The following is a 17,347-nucleotide window of genomic DNA, read 5'->3' as shown; positions in this document are numbered from 1 at the left end:
GGGGTCCCCAGCCCTGCCTGTGCCCCCCCCCTTTTTGAAGGACTCGGGGGCCGGCAGGTTGGTAACGGTGTTTTTATTTGGTTAGAAATGGGGTGGCCCCTCCAGCCACTGAGGTACAGTGGGAATCCCGGCATGGGGGGGTCCTGGCCCCTTCCCCTCCCTGCCCCAGAGGGGGAAACTGAACTGGGAGAACTGGGGCACCCGGAAGGGGGCCGAGGTGGGGGGAGTGGAAGGTGGTGCCATTTGTCAGCGACCCCAAGGTTGGGACCGTCCCTACGCCGTGTCCCCAGACCTGCTGGGCACGGGGCACCCCCAGCTCTGCCACCTGCCTGTCACTGTGCCCCCTGCCTGCCCCACGCCGGGGGGGGGTCCCCGCTGTCCTGGGGGGGGAGCAGCGCTGTTAGGGCAGCGAGGGTGAAACAACTGGCCTGTGGTCCCAAGGGGGGACTGTGGATGCCCTCCTGGTATGGAGCCGGTGGCTGAGCTCAGGCCAGGAGCCACCGGCGATGGGCACAGCCAAGGGCAAAGCCAGGAGGGGGGGTGCAGGACTAACCGTGACACGGTGGGGACCCCTACTCGGCGTGGGGGGAGCCCCGTGGGCGGGCGAGGGAGAGGACGAGCCAGGGCAGGAGAGATGCCACCAGCCAGGGCCCGGCGGCGTACTTGAGAAAGCTGGTGCCGTACCACAGGGTCGCGTCCGTGGGCTGGAGAAGCCGGTGCAGGCCCTGTATGGCCACCAAGGCCAGCACGGCACCGGCCACGCGTTGCCAGGGGTCCAGCGGCTCCCCCCGGTGCAGGGGGAAGCCAGCGGCCAGCCCCAGCCCCAGGGCACTGCCGGTGTCGCGGCAGATGGAAGCGAAGGGCCGGGTGTCGAGGCGGAGCCAGGCAGGATCGGAGCACCATTTGGTGGCCAGGCGGATGGACCTGCAAGGTTCGGGGAGGGAACTTTAGAGCTAGCCCTCCGCCAGCCTGGGGGGCAGATCCCTGGGGCTAGCCCCCACACCAACCTGGGGGGGGGGGCAAATCCCTAGGGCTAGCCCCCCCCGCCACCGGGCACTCACCAGTCGATGTCGATGCCGGCAGCGATCACCAGGCTGTGCAGGGCAAGGGAGCTGAGCAGCAGGGCCAGCGCGGCGGCCATGAAGAAGCCCGAGGTGCAGGTGGCCGGGGTGTGAGCCTGGAGCCCCCAGCCCAGGGCTGCCCCTGGACAGCAAGAACAGGCAGATTGGGGCACCGAGATGGATGACGGGGGGGGCTCGAGGGAAGGGGAAGGTGCCCAAAACACCCTGGCCCAGGGATGGGTGTTGGGCTCTGGGTGGAGGGACCGAATGTTCTCCCATTCACCTGCCAGGATGCCACCGACCACCTGATGGGGGAAGTGGGCCAGGACAAAGACCCGCGAGAGCCCCACGGCCAGCTGGAGCAGGGTGTAGGCGCCGAAGGGGGTCAGGTTCACCACCAGGCTGGAAGGCAAGGAGGGTCAGCGGCGGGGAGGCGGCCATCGAGTCTGGCTCGGTGCTCCCGAGCATGTTGTGCCAGGCAGGGCGGGCTTGGCCCTGCTTGGCAGGAGGAATGAGTAAAGCACAGGTGAAGAAGGCAAAAAAAAGCAGCTCGGTGGGGTGGGGGGGGGGCTTTGCAGGGGTCTCCAGGGCTTCACAGCTTGTTGCTGCAGCAGCCAGAGCTGCCAGGGTAGAGCTGTGTTTCCCAGGAGCTGCCCCGCTAGGAGGGGAAGGCATCCTTCCCGCCCACTGCCGTGGCTGCTGCCCACGGAAGAAGGTTCCCCACATCACACCTCCCTCTTCCAAAAGATGCTCTGGAGATTTCCAAGCACTAGCTTCCCCATCCCAGGACTCACCTCCTGGAGTGTCTGGATGCCAGCGCCGTCAGAGCGGTGACGAGCGGCCAGAGGGCTGCCCCCGTGATCATGCAGTGGCCGGAGGGGCTCCCTGCGAAGAGGAAGAACAGGGTGCTCGACACGGTGGGTCGGGGGGAAGCATGTCCCAGCGGCGCGAGCGCCTGAAGTCACCCAGGAGAGCTGGGGATGTGTCTGCTGAGCCTAGCCCTCGCAGCTGGGCAGCCCTGCCTGTGCCCTGGGTTTCCTCCTGGCTGACAGCCATGGCCAGCGTGGGGGACTCGGCTCGAGGATGAGGATGGAATGAGCTGGGTGCCCATGAATAATGGTTGCCTGCTCAAAAAACCAGGCAGGGACGTGGGCTCTGTGGGCAGGGGAGGCCAGGCAGAAAGGGCGAGCGAGGCATCCTGCTCCCTGCCGCCGGCAGACTCTCCTGTGGGTTTCCTGGCCCTGGAGCTGCCTGTGCCGTGCGTGCCGTGCCAGCAGCCGTGGAGCCCGGCCCGCTCCCCGCCGCTCGCTCGTTTGCTCTGCCGCGAGGTGCTGGCTGACGAACGGCTTTCCCACTTGGCGTGTCCTGCCAGCCCAGCAGCAGCCTCCAGCCGCAGCATTCCTGTCCGGACAGGGCCTCCCGGCTCCTGCAGCCCTTCCCTACAGATCCCAGGGCCTGCCGGAGATGTGAGGAAAAGCTTTCGCCCATAACTCACCCGGTCCCGTTTCGCAGGAGACAGGGAACTGGCGCAGCGTGACCAGCTCCTTGCTGGCGAGCCCTGACTCATGGACCCACCAGAACGGGCGCTCCCCGAATAAGAACCTGGTGGGGAGAGAAACCACAGAACAGTGAACAGCCGAACGCAGCCCAACGCCTTCACTGCCCATCCCTGTGGATCTGAGAGCTGAAGCCGGCAGCAGGAGGGCAGGATCCCTGCCAGTTCTTATGGCTCCCGGGCTTTTTTCTGCCGTGAATGCCTGGCAGATGTGTTACCGTGGCTTGGCTGACCTGCAGAAACTCCGCACGCTTTCAGCGTGGCGCAGGCAAGGAGCAACACGCGCCTCTGCCTGCCGAGCAGAGCCTGCGGTTGTGTTTCTGCTATTGTGAACGTGCCACCACTCAGCCCTCGGGGTGTCACCGGGTGTGACAGGGATCCTGTGACTCCCAGCTCTCCCCTTACCATTTGAGGACCACGTTGAGCCACTCCGACACCAGGCCGATCCACAGCACCGACACCCCCACCTTGCGGTCGAGAAAATAGGCGAGCGGGAAACAGACGGTGAAGATACTTTTGGGATCGGCCAGGGAGGTCACCGAGATCCAGAACTTTTCCAGCCAGGGTGGCCCGGACTGCAGCGCTTCTGCGAAGCGGATCCCGGCGGTGTGCAGGGCATCCATCGTGCCGACCTGGAGGAAGAGAGGGAACGTTAGACCTCAGGCCTTGGCACAGAGTCCGCCTGACAGGCAGAGACCTTGGGAGGGGGGTGGGACGTGGCCCCCCGGGGTGGGTGTCACGCTGTGGCTGTGACCCTGAGGGATGCCTTGGAGCGCGATGCCAGCGCTGGCACGGCTTCAGGGAGCAGTTTGCCACCTGAAGTTTGCCCGCGAAGGACTCTCAACCTTTGCATCCCTCCCGCCTGCAGCTTGGCAGCTCCCGGCGGCGCAGATAGCCACGGTGGGGATGACGGTACCGTGCAGCATCGCCACGTGCGAGGGGCTGTCTGCTGAGGGCCAGCACTGGGCAGGGCCCTGACAGATGGCTGCTCTGGGCTGACCCAGCGTGGGCACATCCCGAGGGTCTCCGTGTGGGCTTTACCGGAGCAGCCAGGCTTCCCTGAAGAGACCCGTCCTCCCTGGGACCAGCCCAGGGCCTCCCTGGGGTCTCCTTAGGCCAGGCCTGGGACCTCCCTGGGGTCTCCTTAGGCCAGGCCTGGGACCTCCCTGGGGTCTCCCTAAGCCAGGCCCGGGACCTCCCTGGGGTCTGCCTGGGAGGGTCTTCCTGGGGGGGTCTCCCTGGGGTCTCCCTAGGCCAGGCCCGGGATGTCCCTGGGGGGGGTCTCCCTGGGGTCTCCTTAGGCCAGGCCCGGGACCTCCCTGGGGTCTGTCTCCCTGAGGTCTCCTTGGCGTCTCCCTAGGCCAGGCCCGGGATGTCCCTGGGGGGGTCTCCCTGGGGTCTCCTAGGCTAGGCCCGGGACCTCCCTGGGGTCTCCTAGGCCAGGCCCGGGACCTCCCTGGGGTCTCCTAGGCCAGGCCCGGGGCCTCCCTGGATCCACCGGGGGCTGCTGCGACGGCCCGGCCCTCCCGGGGACACCTGGTGGTGCCCCCCCAGCCACGGCGGAGCCGGGGAGGGTGCCTGAAGGGGGTGTTTGCCTCCCCCCCCCCCCCAGCTCCCATCGCCCCCGCCATTCCCGGGCTCTCACCGGGCCTCTTCCGCCTACACTTCCCAGCAGCCCCCGCGGCACAAAGCCGGCTACGGGGCGGCGCGAGGGCCAAGCAACGGGGCGGAGCGCCGAGGCGCCCCGCCCCTCCCCGCCCCTCCCCTCGCCAAGGTCACCCCGCCCCTCGTCGCGCGCGGTGACGTCGCCCGGCGGCCCCGCCCCCGCCGCGCCTGGCCGAGGCTGAGCCGCGGCGGCCGCTGCGGGGCTGAGAGAAGATGGCGGCGCCGGGCGAGTACTTCAGCGTGGGCAGCCAGGTGTCGTGCCGCACCTGCCAGGAGCAGCGCCTGCAAGGCGAGGTCGTCGCCTTCGACTACCCCAGCAAGATGCTGGCGCTCAGTATCCCTTCGGAAAATGCGTTACCGGGCCCGCTGCGGCCCGGGTTAAGGCCCGCTTGGGCCTCCGCCGCCCGCCCGCCGGGGAGAGCGGGAGCGGGGCGGAGGGGGGCGGCGGGTGGGTGGCTCTGAGGGAAGGGGGGGTCCTGAGGGGTGGGGGGGGTGAGGAGAGGTTTTAGGGGGGGAGCGTGGTGCTGGGGGGGGGGGTGTGGGGGGGGTGGGGGGCGGGGGGGGCTCTCGGTGGGGAGTCCCGTGTAGGGGTTGGTGGGGAGAGCTCGATAGGGAGGTCTGGGGGGGAGTGAGGAGCCCCGTACTGGGGTTACTGGTGCGGGAGTGGGGTGCCTTATAGGGAGGTTTTGGCGGGGGGGGGGGGGAGGGGGAGTGAGGAGTCCTGTAATGGGGTTATTGGCGGGGGGGAGAATGCTCTATAAGAAGGTTTTTGGGAGGGAATGAGGAGCCCTGTAGTGGAGTTTGGGGGGGGGGGGAGGGAGGAGTGGGGGACCCTATAGGGAGGTTTGGGGGGGGGGGCAGTGAGGAGCCTTGTATTGGGGTTAATGGGGGGGAGTGGGGTGCCCTGTGGGGAGGTTTTGGGGGGTGTGGGGCACCCTGCAGGGTGTTCTTTGGGGGAGTGAGGGGTCCTTTAGTGGGGTTATTGGGAGGGGAGTGGGGTGCCCTATAGGAAGGTTTTTGGGGGGAGTGAGGAGCCCTGTAGTGGCGTTAATGGGCGTGTGGGGAGCCCTGTAGTGGGGTTATGGGGGGGAGTGGAGTGCCCTATAGGGAGTTTTTTGGGGGAGTGAGGAGCCCCAGAGTGGGGTTCTTGGGGAGCGGGAGAGCCCTGCAGTGGAATAATTGGGGGTGAGTGCCATATAGGAGAGTTCTAGAGGGGAGTGAGTAGCCCCATAGAGGCCTGGGGATGGGGGTCTCATGCCAGGCTGTGGGGTTTTTAGGGGAGGCCTTGGAGGTGTGGTGAGGTCCTGGGGGGGGGGCAGGGGCACACTGTGGGGTTCAGGGAGGATGAGGGAGTCCTGGAAGGGGGGAGCTCTCTTTAGGGGGGAGATCCTGAGGGCAGGAGGAGCCCTGGGGGGTTCCTGGGAGGGGGATGGGTACCTCTTTGGGGGTGCAGAGGGAGGCTTTGGAAGCACGGTGAGGTCCTGTGTGGCAGGCAGGGCCTGGTGGGGTTTAGGGAGGATGAGGGAGGCCTGGGGGGGATGGGAGCCCATAGGAAATATTAGTGTATTATTGGGGTTCAGGGGACCCCTGTGGGGTTTGGGGCAGGAGGGGGAGGCCTCAGTGGGCTGTGGGGATTTAAGGGAAGACCATGGAGGCAAGGCTAGGCCCCCTGAGGGTAGTGGGGTTTAGGAGAGATTTGGGGACCCCTGTGAGAGGAACCCTATGGGGCAGGCCTGGGCAGATGGGGAGCCCTCTAGGAGGGCAGGGGCAGGCCTGGGGGGGTGAGGAGGGCCGGTGGGTGTGCCAGGAGAAGTGCCCTGTGGCTGGGGGAGCGAAGGGGACGGGGGAGTCTGGGGCTGCCCTGGGCCTTGTGCAGAGGAGAGGCAAGAAGGCAGTGCTCGGGGGTTTAAAATAGAGATACATATACGCATGTGAAAAAAAGGGCGCGCTTTTGTTTTTAATCTGCAAGTGAGCTGAAAGCAAAGGGCTGCTGGAGAACAGCAGAGGGACTGCAGAGAGTTCAGGAGGGTGGATGCTCAGCCCAGGGACTGCTGTTGGAAGGGAGCTGGAGAAATAAATGCTTGGGGCCCCAGGGGTAGGTTCTGGAGGGAATGAATGAGTGATGGAGGAGCTGTGAGAGGGGCTGGTGTCTGGAGGATGCATCTGTGAGGAGTGTGATAGGAAAAGCCCTGTAGGGTGCCTGGGAGTGATGCGGTTCTGGAGCGGGACTGGGCACCTGTCCCGGGTTGAGCTCCTGTTTGTGCTGGTGCGGTTTGGCAGGGGGAAGCTCCCCAGGCCCGAGTGGAGGCTGCAGGAAAGTCTTAAATGATGTCCAACAGGTCAGCTTAGGGCGTCGTGCTGCCAGTCAGCTCTGGAGAGGGCCAAGAGCTCCTGTTCTGGCTTTATTGAAAGGTGTTTGCTAGGGAGGACTTGACCTACACAGCTGGGCTCAGGGGGACGGGAGGAGAGGAAAAGTGACCTCTGTGAGCATCTCTTCCAAGGAGGAGGTGGCGTTGGTGTGGAAGAGGCTCTCCGTGCCATGCTCTCTGCTCCTTCCAGCAGCTGAGGGAGTGGAGGGCTAACAACGCAGCCTCCTGGGGGACGGATTGCACAGGAATTAATGTCAGCTCTGGAAGGGTTTTTTTTTTCTGGGGGTGGTGCACTGTTGTCTCATTTACACTTTCCAGTCTTGCTGCGATACCGACCACAACAAACCTCGCTGCATTCGAGGTGCTGCCCGGGAGGTGTGCGAGGGCGAGGAGGCCTTTCCCAGGGAGCCGCCGAGTAGCTCCTCTTCCATCCGCACTAGGGACTGCTCCTGGGGAGGCTCCAGCTTAGCCGCTGCCTGGAAGAGGAAATAGTTATGGTATAAATGGTTCAAATTTGAGGTGGGGTGGTTGTTCTGGTTCACTTCCCTGTGCAGACCAGCATTTGTAGGCTGGTGCTTGTGGCAAGCAGGGAAGCAGGCAGCACTGCAGCTGGGGTCCTGGCAGCAGCACCTCTGCACCTCTCCGGCTAGTCAGGACTAAATTGCTTTTTCGGAGGAGACCATGCAGCTTCCCGGGCTGTGTGTGTTCTGGGTACAGCAGTTATTGGGTGGGAAACTTGTGCTTTAGTCAGGAAAGCTGAATCAGCATTAAATGGGCCCAAGAAGAGATGGGTGGTGTTGTCGGGGTTTCACAGATGATCCTGTGCTTGGCTGAGCAGGGGCAGTGGAGGAACTCGCTGAAAACCAAATGTTCTCCCAGTTTGCTCCTGGACAGCTCTGTGCATCAGGCCTGTAAATGTCTCCGTCTGGATTTGTTTTCCTTAATGTTTCTTCCCCTCCAGAATGCCCCTCTTCCAGTGGAAAGCCTAATCACGCAGATATCCTGCTTGTAAACTTACAGTATGTTTCAGAAGTGGAAATAATCAACGACCGCACAGGAACGCCTCCTCCTTTAGCTTCACTCAATGTTAGCAAGGTAAGAACCTGCCCTCGTGGGCTCCTGGGAGGGAGGGATTCGTGTGGGGAGGGAACTCCCTGTCGGGGACAAGGCAACTTTTAAACTTTAAATCACCCACTTCAATCATGACTTACCGTGGCTCTGTTAAGGGTTTAAATGATGATGTTTTGGGTGTGTTGAGTCTCTGTGACCTGCTGCTGGGGTTTGTGTAGTGAGGCTGCAGCTGGCTGACCCTCTCTGCTTTGGGATTGCTCAGCGAGGGAGCTGAGGTCCTGGGCGAGGAAGAGGGAAGTCCCAGCTTTGTTTCATCCAAGGGACAGTCCTTGTGAGTCTGAATGAGGGGCTGGGCGCTGTGCTCCACTGGGGAGCTGATCCTGTTGCTGCCCTCTGCTCCCCTGGGTGCCTGTCTGTATTTACACTGTATTTGCTCCAGTGTTGGCTGGAGTTACCAGCGTGGTCCTGCCATGTAGATTTAATTGTCTGGGTGATGCTTCGTCTTCCTGTGAAAGCACTGAAGGTGCGTACCAGGAGCTCGGTGAGCAGCTCTGCCCTGTGCCAAGCCCTGTACCCTCTTCGGAGGCTGCTCCGCTGCGTACTGGCCTCCTGTGGCAGGAGTAAATGTGGATTTCTGTGCTGGCAAGCGGGTGCAAGTTGCTGCCTGAAATGCTGACCGAGAATTTCAGTGTCAGGACCTCTGGAGTGTTTTTAGTAACATTGAGGCTGCAAAGCACCTTTTCACTCAGGAAAAGTCCAGTGGTCTCGGGTCCTCCTGGCTCTGCAGCAGCTCCAGCACCTTTGGTAGAGGGATATGGTGCTTCACTGGCCGGAGAAAAGGGAGGATGGAACCTTTCGTAAACATGCAACAGGTTCTTCTCCTGACTGCAAATGACTCGAATGCTCAAATCAAAACCTTCCAGAGAAGATGGAGATGGCTGAAGCTGGTACTCTGCTTACCGGAGCCCATGCTGCTCCTCCTGGGTCCTCTCTCCTGTGACCCCAGGTTAAGAATTTGCTAGAGCACTTTTTGTGCTCCTGTGGATGATTGTAGACAAGGTTTGTGCTTCAGTGGGTGCCCTCTCTGCCTGCAGCCCCCTCTCCACGCAGATGTTGGTCATCTTCAGAAATGGAATGATTTGGGGTGAAGCCGAACAGCAGGGGCTTGGACAGGAGCGCTGAAGCACGCATGCAGTTTGTTGAATTTTGAGGAACTGCTTTTCATATGTCCTTCTGGACGGGGATTGGTTCTGATTCCCAGTGATGGTGTTAAAAAAAGGGAAGGTGAACCTGAGTCCTCGACGCTGGTGTGAGGTGGCTGGAGACAGCCAGGTTCCAGGGAAGCTGAGTGTGGGATCTGGCTGTGGGGCTTCTCAGTTGTCACCTCCTCATCCCACGGGGAAACCTCCTCTCCTGGCAGGCAGGCTCTGCCTGCAGGTTGGTGTTGTGTGGGTGGCACCACCTGGGTGTCCGTAGCCCCCATGGGTTCCTTCTCTGTGGATTAGCACATTGGCGGAGGTCTCAAATGACACAACTGCCGTAAAGATACTACTGTTCGTTCTAATTGCATCGAGCGACATCGTTGGGAGCCAAGCCTGGTGGATGGGCCTGCTGAGGGGAAAACGCCCCATGTGACTTCAAATACTCGATTCAGTCTTTCTGGCATCAGAATAATTGCTGTGGATTTGGTGTGGGGTAAAATAATGAATCAAGTCCTATCTTCAGTGGATGGAAGTCAGTGTGCAGCCACCAGTCCCCATCTCCAGCGGCAGGAGGTTTTTTCCATGTTGCTCTGACCCATGTCTGCTCTCCTGTGAATGTGCAGGCAAGCTGGTGTCCACTGGTGCTGCAGGACTGGAATATAGATGAGCTGATACTGGTTGTACTGGAGGAAGGAGCTGTTGGCATGCAGGAATGCTTGTGGTGCTCTGGGGCAAGCTGTTGCTGCTCTGGAAGGCCTCGGAGAACAAGCAGAGCCCCCAGGAGATGCTCAGCCCTGCCTGGTCCTCAGTGGAGAGAAAATGTTGAGACCAGAAGACTTGCTGGCCTTGGAAGGCAGCAGGATCCAGCTGTGGGGAGTCCAGTCTGGTGGGGGTCCGAGCCCTTGCTGGAAGGGGGCAGGGGTGCAGGCTGGCTGCGGTGGAAGGTGCAGGCAGGAGGAGAGCAGGTTGTCGGCTGCAGGTAGCTGTCGTGAGGCTGCTGCAGGAAAGATGTCCTGACTGCACCGCAGACTCTTCTGGGGGAGGCTTCAGGAGGGATGCAGCGCAAAAATTGTGGGGGAGAAATGCTTTTGAACCAGGGCACGGGAAGGGGGCAGCTGTGTGGCTCTGCTCCGGCAGCTGAGGGGCCGGCGAGGAGGTAACACCGGAGCGACGGAGGGCGGGCAGCAGTTCAGTCCAGATACAGCTGAGCTTGAAGCTTCCTGCTGCTGACGATGGGCATGGAGGGGAGATGTTGAAGAGGCTGGGGCCCACACTGGTACCTCTGGGGACACCAGCCTGCCCCGTGGGGGTGGCACCTGCCGGGGGACCTTGGCACAGCGCTCGGCTGCGTGGCAGAACCATCTGTAACCATGCCTGGGAGAGGTCAGCTGCCTGGTTTTAGAGGGATCCCCTTGACTTGCCGCCTGGGGTATGCCATGCTTGGCTCTGCTCACCAGGCTGTCAGCACGTGAGCAGGACGGGGGGCCATGCTGGTGGTGGGGGGCCACGGCATGGTGCTCGGTGGCCCTCACCGGCTCTTCTTGCCGCGCGCCACGTTTTCCATCATTCATACAGACGTGAATAGGGAAGTGACTCATTCATTCATGCCGCTGTCGCACAAGGTGTGTATCCGAGTCTCTTCAATAGCCCTGGTGCCTTCGGGTGCTCGCTGCAGGGGGGCGTGAAGCTGTGCGGTGGCAGGGGCCATGCTGGGAGCAAGGGGGCTATTTTGAATGCTTGGATCGGGGAGGCTGGAAGTTGGAGGCTCAGCGTGTCTGATTCGTTTCTTGTCCGGGGTTAGTGGAGATGAATAGGGAGAGCACATCCTATTGCAGGGGAAAGACAAGAGCAAAGGGACCCTGGATCTTGGCACTCGGTTAATAAACTAACCAACGTTGTGTGTGAGTCAGCTCTAGGTGAGGGCTGATGTACTCCAGCTAGAAGCAGGAGGATGAGGTTGGGCTTTGCTGGGTACTGTTAATCCTGGGGTCTAGGAGTGCCTGATGAAGTAATGTTGGGATGCTGCCCGTGATGGCAGTACGCGAGGGGCTGCTCCTTGTCTGCACCTCTCTGGGGTTTCCCCATCTTCTTGCGGTGGCCTCTTGTCACCTGCCTCGTCGCAGGGTTGTCCCCAAAGCTGGACCTGTCTGCCTCAGCGTGCACATCTCTCCTGGGAGTTGCATGTGAGCGGGCAGGGAAGGAGGAGCTGATGCAGCTGCTGATTTGAGCGGGAGGAGCATCCTGAGGCCTGGTAAAGCGAGTTTTAAAAATGGTCAAAGCAGATCTAAACTTCAGATGCACTCTGCGATGGTCTGTGCTGTGAACCCTGCTGCAGGGAATGGGCTGCTGGGTGGGAACGAGATCTTGCTGGGGGTGAGCCCGTGGTGGGCACGGCAGAGGTGGTTCACATGCTTCGTGCCGCAGTTCCAGCCCATCCGCATCGTGGCAGAGGGGATGCTTTGGCACGGGCAATAGAGCCGGCTGAGAACCAGGTACGCCGGCCTTGGGAGGTAGCCCTAGTCGGGTGAAGTGTCGGTGCAGCCCCAGAGAAGGCTGGTGGTTGCGTGCACGACTTGGATGCAGGAAGGTTACTGGGGAATGTTGCGTCCAGTCTTCCAAACCAGTTTGAAAGCCTGACTGGTGGTCTTGGAGAGAGCAATTCCTACGTGGAGTGGGGCGAGTGGCTTCAGAGACAGCTGATGCTGGGGCAAAGAAAGGATCCTGTCCCCCTGTTAAGGCTTCCCTTGCTCACCAGGAGGCTGAGGAGCACATGGTGAGCAAACAAATACTGCTGCAGCAAACCCCTCTCACCTGGGCACGGAGAGGAGGTGCAATGGGCTGTGTCTGCCTGGTGGCTGCTGTTTCAGGAGACGGGCTGGCTGGGATAGGGAAACCTGTCCCTTACTGGCATTATTTGCTACAAAAAGTGCCCCCCCTCAGTGGAAACTCAGGCTTTCCGTACCCAGAGAGGGCTTTAGAAAGGGTGAAGCCGTCCTCACGCAGCACGGAGAAAGCCGGTCTGGCTTGGGGAGCGCTTGCAAGCGCGAGGAGGAGGAAGACGAGGGCTGGCGTGGGCGGCAATGCTAATGTGGCTCTTCCACTGCGGCAGCTCCAGCTGAGGAAAGGCAGCTGGTCCAGCGCCGCCTGCCCGTATCCTGCCTCCAGGCAGCTGCAGCTCCTTCTCCTCCTGTGGCTGTGGGATTTAACACAAGGGATGCCAGGGTTGGGGTTTCCCCTCTCTACTCCGGGACCCCGCCAGTGTAATCACACTTCCCCACACACGGACGTTGTGTGCTGCCGGGGTGACTCCCAAATAACTGATTCTGCTTTTGGTTTTTTTTTTTTTTTTTTTTTTTATTTGGAACAGAGTAACTGCTCCAGGAGAAAGTTGCTCATACTCCTGCGTGGTCTGTACGGAGGCTTTTACACCCCACAAGCCCTAACGTAATGTTTATTCTGGGCTCGTCTTTCCCATCCTCATCCCCCGAGTAAACAGCAAGCAGTGGAAGGTGGTTTGGATGTAAAATGCAGCAATTAATTTGGAAAAGGCAGAGGGGAAGTTGATGTGCATGCGTCTGACCCCTGGCAGCTGATTTCTTCCCTGTGCCTGAACAGGGGCATGTGAAAAGACAGTGCCCACATCCCCAAAATATCAGGGGGATGCAGACAGTGGTGATGGTGACTCAAAAAGGAATTAGGCCGTGGCGTGAAATCCCTGCGGCACTCTGGGATGTGCGGAGAAAGGTGTAGTGGGAGGGTGGAGATTGCACGCTCATCGTTACCCTGATTTAATTGGCGAGCCGGACAGTGAGCGGCAGAGCTGTATCTGCGAGTGGGACCTGCGTCCCCTTGGAGCTCTCATGGCCGCTCTGGCGATGCTCAGCTGAGCTCCCTCTCTCTTTGTCTCCCCTCCAGCTTGCCAACAAAGCGCGGACGGAGAAGGAAGAGAAGATGAGCCAGGCGTATGCAATTAGTGCTGGTGTCTCTCTGGAGGGGCAGCAGCTCTTCCAGACTATACATAAGACGTAAGTCCCCCCGTCGGTCCCACCGGTGCCTCCTGCGCTTTGCCTCGGCCCCCCACGCTGCTGGCTGGGAGTTGCTCGTATCCCTGCGTAGCCCAGGGAGGGGTTTGCATTGCCTTGTCCCTCGGCGTCACCATGAAATGCTGCCAGTGTGTCCTGGGACATGCCGACCAGAGCCACGCAATCCTCGGGCAGGATGGCTGCCTGCTGGATCCCTGCCTCTTCCTGGCACACACCAGCTGCATGCCCGTCCCTGCGGGCTCGCACCCATCTCTGGTTGGGTACCCAGGAGGTACTGGGTGGCTTTTGCACCCACGTCACCTCCTCAGCGAGATGTGGGTCTGAGGTGGGTGGTGGGACCATGCTGGGGTTGGGTGGTGGCTTTCAGAGGGGCTGGGGGATGCGGGAGCACGGCCCAGAGCCCCGGGCAGTTGCCTTCACTGACCCTTTTTCCCTTCCCTGCAGCATTAAGGACTGTAAATGGCAGGAGAAGAACATAGTTGTGATGGAAGAAGTCGTTATCGCCCCTCCCTATCAAGTGGAAAACTGTAAAGGCAAAGAGGGAAGCGCGCTGAGTCACGTACGCAAAATAGTGAGTACGGGCAGGGGAGTCTGGTGGCACTGGGGATGCCGGGAGGGCGTCACATCCCCGGGGACACCCGTGGTCCCTCCTTGGGTGGGCTCGCCTGCCTGCTGCGGATCCCCTGCCCGCCCTGCCTTCTCTAAACCCCTCTTTCTGTCCATCCCACCCTCCCTGCTGGCAGGTGGAGAAACATTTTCGAGACGTGGAAAGCCAAAAGGTAATGCAGCGTTCACAAGCACAGCAGACACAGAAGGAGACCTCCCTCTCGTCCTGAGGCCCACCTCCCGGCGCCGGGGACTCCCCCGCCACCCCGCCACCGAGCCACCACCGGAGGCGGGAGGGCGGCGGCGGGGGGGTTCAACTTTTATTTCCTTTTTCGAGCTCGTTAATGGGGAGCTCAACCGATTCCAAACCTTAGACTTTAAAACAAACGAGAAAAGAGAATAATTTAAAAGCTCATGCATTACTTGACTAACAGACTTTCTTTTGTCCGCCATGTTTTCTTTCCTACCAGCCAGTCAGACTTTGTTAGTTTTATTTTTTGACCTTTCTTTTCCTTTTTCCTCCCCCCTTTCCCCTGCTGCCAACCCCGCCCCCCCCCTTTACTTTTCTAAAGGGGGTCTGTCACCCCGTGTCCCCCCTCTCTGCCTGTCCCATAGGAGGATCTCCCCCTGCCCGTCCCCCTCCCCACCAACCCCTCCAAAAATAAAAGTAACGAGCTGACTGCGGTGGCCGAACCGGGACCCTTGTGACCAGCGCGGTCTCGTTTTAATTTTGTTTGCACAGGGCAAGGCTTGAATTAGTCTTATTTTTCTTATCTTTAAATATATATATGAATATATATTAAAATGTTCTTTAAATATTTTCTGCTTCTAGCAGTTTTCTTGACCAGGATCGTGGCAAAAAAACCCTCACTGTCACCCCCCCTACCCCACCCTCCCACCCCGCCGGGCCTGGGGAGCCTGAGGGGGGGCTGCGGCCCCTCCCTGCCCCCCCACCCCCCACCTGGGTGCCATGCTGGGGCCTGGGTTGGGTTTTTCCCCCTTTCATTTTTTTTTTCCCCCCTTTTTTTGATTTTTTTTTTTAATTTTTCTTTTTTTTTTTTTTGCCATGATCCTCCCCCCTCCCTTTTTTTGTTTTGTTTTTTAAAATAAATGGATCAAAATCAAACAATTCAAGCCCTGCCTTTAGAAGAGTTAAAAAGTAAAAAAAAAAAATTAAAAAAAAAAAAAAAGGAAAATTTTTTAGTATTGTTTAGCAAAAACAATAAAACCCGAAATTTTTTTAACCATCATCCGTGTCTGGCGCTCTGGGGGCGGGGCTTGCGCGAGGGGCGGGGCTTCACTAGCGGGGCGGGGCCTCTTGCGGGGAAGGGGGCGTTCCTGCAGGGCGGAGCTTCCGGCGCGGGGCCGGACTTCCGGCGGGGCGGGCCTGGCGGTGATGGCGGCGGGCCGCGGCTGGCGGCGGCGGGCGTTGCGGCTGCTGACGGCGAGCGGCGGCGTTCTGCTGACCCGCTTCCCCTTCTGGCACTGCTTCAGCGGGCTGCTGCTCTGCGCCGAGCGGGCCGACGGGCGGCGGTGCGGGACGGGGGAGGCCTGGGGTGGGTGGGGGTCTGCGGTAGGCCCGGGGGTGGTGGTGGGGAGGCCTGGGGCTGGTGTGGGGCCCTGAGGGTGTGGGGCCGGGGGAGCTGGTTAAGTGGGGGGGGCTCCTGGGGTAAGTGTGGGGCTGTGAGGGCTTGGGGCAGGTGTGGGGCCAGGGGAGCTGGTGATGTGTGGGGTGGCTGGCAGGCTCCTGGGGTAGGTGTGGGGCTGGGGGGGGGACTCCTGGGGTAAGTGTGGGGCCGGGTGAAGGGGAGTGTGGGGGCTGGGGGAAGGGCAGAGGGGCAGTTGGGGGGGGCAGGGAGGGCTGTATGGGGCCAGGGGAGGGCTCTGGTAGAGTTAGGGGGTGAGGGGGGGTCTTGAGGGGGCTGGGGGGAGGTTCTGGGACTGAGCGTGGCCAAGGGTGGTTGTGGGGGTCAGGGGCTGGAGCTGCCGTGCCCCCCCAGGAAGCCGGACATCCCCGTCCCCTACCTGTACGTGGACATGGGGGTGGCCGTGCTCTGCGCCAGCTTCATGTCCTTCGGGGTGAAGCGCCGCTGGTTCGCCCTGGGGGCCGCCCTGCAGCTCGCCGTGGCCACCTACGCCTCCCACGTCGGTGGCCACGTCCACTACGGCGACTGGCTGAAGGTGAGACACCCCCCCACACCCCGCGACCCCCTCCCAGCTCACCCCGGCCTCGGAGGGGCCCAGGTGGGGTGACGGTGACCCCGGCGCAGGTGCGGATGTACTCCCGGACCATCGCCATCATTGGTGGCTTCCTCATCCTGGCCAGCGGCGCCGGCGAGCTCTACCGCCAGAAGCCACGCAGCCGCTCCCTGCAGTCCACGGGGCAGGTCTTCCTCGGCATCTACCTCATCTGCCAGGTACGAGGGGGGGGTCACGGGACACCGCGGAGTGGGTGGGTGGGTGACAGCCACGTCCTGCCCCCCACCCTGCTGCAGGCAGGGGGGGCTGGATCCGCCGGGGGTTTCCTTCCCTGGGGGAGAAGCCTTAGGCGAGCGCTACCAGTGCCACCAGTGGCACCATTACCGCCGTGCTCCAGTCCCCCTCTCCCCATCGTCGTTCCCCCCCCACCCCAGGCCTACTCCCTGCAGCACAGCAAGGAGGACCGCCTGGCTTACCTGAACCACCTCCTGGGGGGTGAGCTCGCCCTCCAGCTCCTCTTCATCCTCTACGGCCTCCTGGCCCTCGCCTTCCTCTCCGGTTACTACGTGCGGGCGGCGGCGCAGGTGCTGGCGGTGCTCCTGCCCCTCGCCATCCTCCTCATCGACGGCAACATCGGCTACTGGCACGACTCGCGCCGGGTCGAGTTCTGGAATCAAATGAAACTCATCGGGCAAAACGTCGGTATTTTTGGAGCCGTCGTCATCCTGGCTACCGACGGCTGAGCGGGACGGCTGCCGGCTGGGACTGGGGGGTGGGTGGGGGGCAGCAAGGAGCGGGGAGGGGGCGGTTTTTTTAAAGAATCACCGCTATTTATTCTTTTTTTTTTTTTTTTATTTGTAAATACTTGATAATTTTGCCAGAGGATGGGGCAGTCGCTGCCCTGGGTGTGTGGGGGAGCTGGGGGCAGGGGGGGGCTTCTGCCTGTGGGGTTCTGGCCACTGTGTGGCCCCCTCCCCACCGAGGTTCCCCCCCCCTGCCCCCGGGTCTGTTTTTACTGATGAAACAAGAAATCTTTTACCTCAACCCTGGGCTGTCTCGGCTGTTGTGCGCCAGCAGGGTCGGGCACTGCCGCTTCAGGGGGAGCTGTTTTGGGGGGAGCCTCTTTGCGGGGGGCTTGGGGCAGGGGGGAAGCCACTTTGGGGGGAGTCGGCTGTTCCCCTCCCTTCAGTGGGGAAACTGAGGCAGGGGGACGAGCAGGGTCCTGAGCTGGGTTTTGCTGCCGGTGCCTGGCCGTCCCCAGGGTTCTGCCCTGCCTGCGCGCTGCCTGCGTGCTGCCTGCACTCTGCCGCAACCTGACGTGGGGGCTCAGCTTGCGGTTTATGGCAGGAGGATGTGCTGGCATGGAGGGGGGGAGCGTCACGGCAGGACACGGTGAGGGGCTGGCAGACCCCGGGTGTCCCCGTGGGCCACATCCTCGCTGTCCACGTCCTGCCGCCTGGCTGGGCAGGCATGTGTCTTGTGTGTCCCCCCCCCCGGCTGGGTGGTGGAAAATCAAACAGGGGCTGATAAGGGCCTTCCTCTGGGGAGGGGGGGGGCATGCGTGGCCCCTAATGTG

At 61.4% G+C, this 17,347-nt stretch overlaps 3 protein-coding genes across 3 annotated transcripts; 2 read left to right on the top strand and 1 right to left on the bottom strand.

The window, feature by feature from the left end:
- Positions 1–13: 13 nt before the first annotated feature.
- Positions 14–4,326, bottom strand: G6PC3 (glucose-6-phosphatase catalytic subunit 3). Its single transcript, XM_052785238.1, has 7 exons — positions 4,262–4,326; positions 3,022–3,248; positions 2,557–2,663; positions 1,856–1,946; positions 1,345–1,463; positions 1,062–1,203; positions 14–924 (listed from the first exon to the last, which is right to left on the bottom strand). The coding sequence occupies exons 2-7, from the start codon at positions 3,237–3,239 to the stop codon at positions 573–575; spliced, it is 1,029 nt and encodes a 342-aa protein (XP_052641198.1). The 5' UTR covers positions 3,240–3,248; positions 4,262–4,326; the 3' UTR covers positions 14–572.
- A 91-nt stretch (positions 4,327–4,417) lies between these two features.
- On the top strand, positions 4,418–14,218 carry LSM12 (LSM12 homolog). Its single transcript, XM_052785237.1, has 5 exons — positions 4,418–4,615; positions 7,612–7,745; positions 12,839–12,948; positions 13,411–13,537; positions 13,710–14,218. Exons 1-5 carry the CDS (start codon positions 4,495–4,497, stop codon positions 13,800–13,802), a joined length of 585 nt encoding a protein of 194 aa, XP_052641197.1. The 5' UTR covers positions 4,418–4,494; the 3' UTR covers positions 13,803–14,218.
- A 742-nt stretch (positions 14,219–14,960) lies between these two features.
- On the top strand, positions 14,961–16,815 carry TMEM101 (transmembrane protein 101). Its single transcript, XM_052785236.1, has 4 exons — positions 14,961–15,105; positions 15,573–15,753; positions 15,843–15,989; positions 16,206–16,815. Exons 1-4 carry the CDS (start codon positions 14,969–14,971, stop codon positions 16,512–16,514), a joined length of 774 nt encoding a protein of 257 aa, XP_052641196.1. The 5' UTR covers positions 14,961–14,968; the 3' UTR covers positions 16,515–16,815.
- The last annotated feature ends 532 nt before the right edge of the window (positions 16,816–17,347 follow it).

Source organism: Harpia harpyja, chromosome 4 (assembly GCF_026419915.1).
Source record: "Harpia harpyja isolate bHarHar1 chromosome 4, bHarHar1 primary haplotype, whole genome shotgun sequence".
NCBI classification, from domain to species: domain Eukaryota; kingdom Metazoa; phylum Chordata; class Aves; order Accipitriformes; family Accipitridae; genus Harpia; species Harpia harpyja.
This window is presented reverse-complemented; position numbering and strand designations above follow the sequence as displayed.

Coding starts and splice junctions, on each gene's coding strand:
- G6PC3 (XM_052785238.1), bottom strand. CDS start 3,239: ATGGATGCCCTGCACACCGCCGGGATCCGCTTCGCAGAAGCGCTGCAG. Junction 2,664..3,021: donor CTCAACGTGGTCCTCAAATG/GTAAGGGGAGAG, acceptor TCTCCCCACCAG/GTTCTTATTCGGGGAGCGCC. Junction 1,464..1,855: donor GCATCCAGACACTCCAGGAG/GTGAGTCCTGGG, acceptor CTTGCCTTCCAG/CCTGGTGGTGAACCTGACCC.
- LSM12 (XM_052785237.1), top strand. CDS start 4,495: ATGGCGGCGCCGGGCGAGTACTTCAGCGTGGGCAGCCAGGTGTCGTGC. Junction 12,949..13,410: donor TTCCAGACTATACATAAGAC/GTAAGTCCCCCC, acceptor CCTTCCCTGCAG/CATTAAGGACTGTAAATGGC. Junction 13,538..13,709: donor TGAGTCACGTACGCAAAATA/GTGAGTACGGGC, acceptor CCCTGCTGGCAG/GTGGAGAAACATTTTCGAGA.
- TMEM101 (XM_052785236.1), top strand. CDS start 14,969: ATGGCGGCGGGCCGCGGCTGGCGGCGGCGGGCGTTGCGGCTGCTGACG. Junction 15,106..15,572: donor GAGCGGGCCGACGGGCGGCG/GTGCGGGACGGG, acceptor GTGCCCCCCCAG/GAAGCCGGACATCCCCGTCC. Junction 15,754..15,842: donor ACTACGGCGACTGGCTGAAG/GTGAGACACCCC, acceptor ACCCCGGCGCAG/GTGCGGATGTACTCCCGGAC.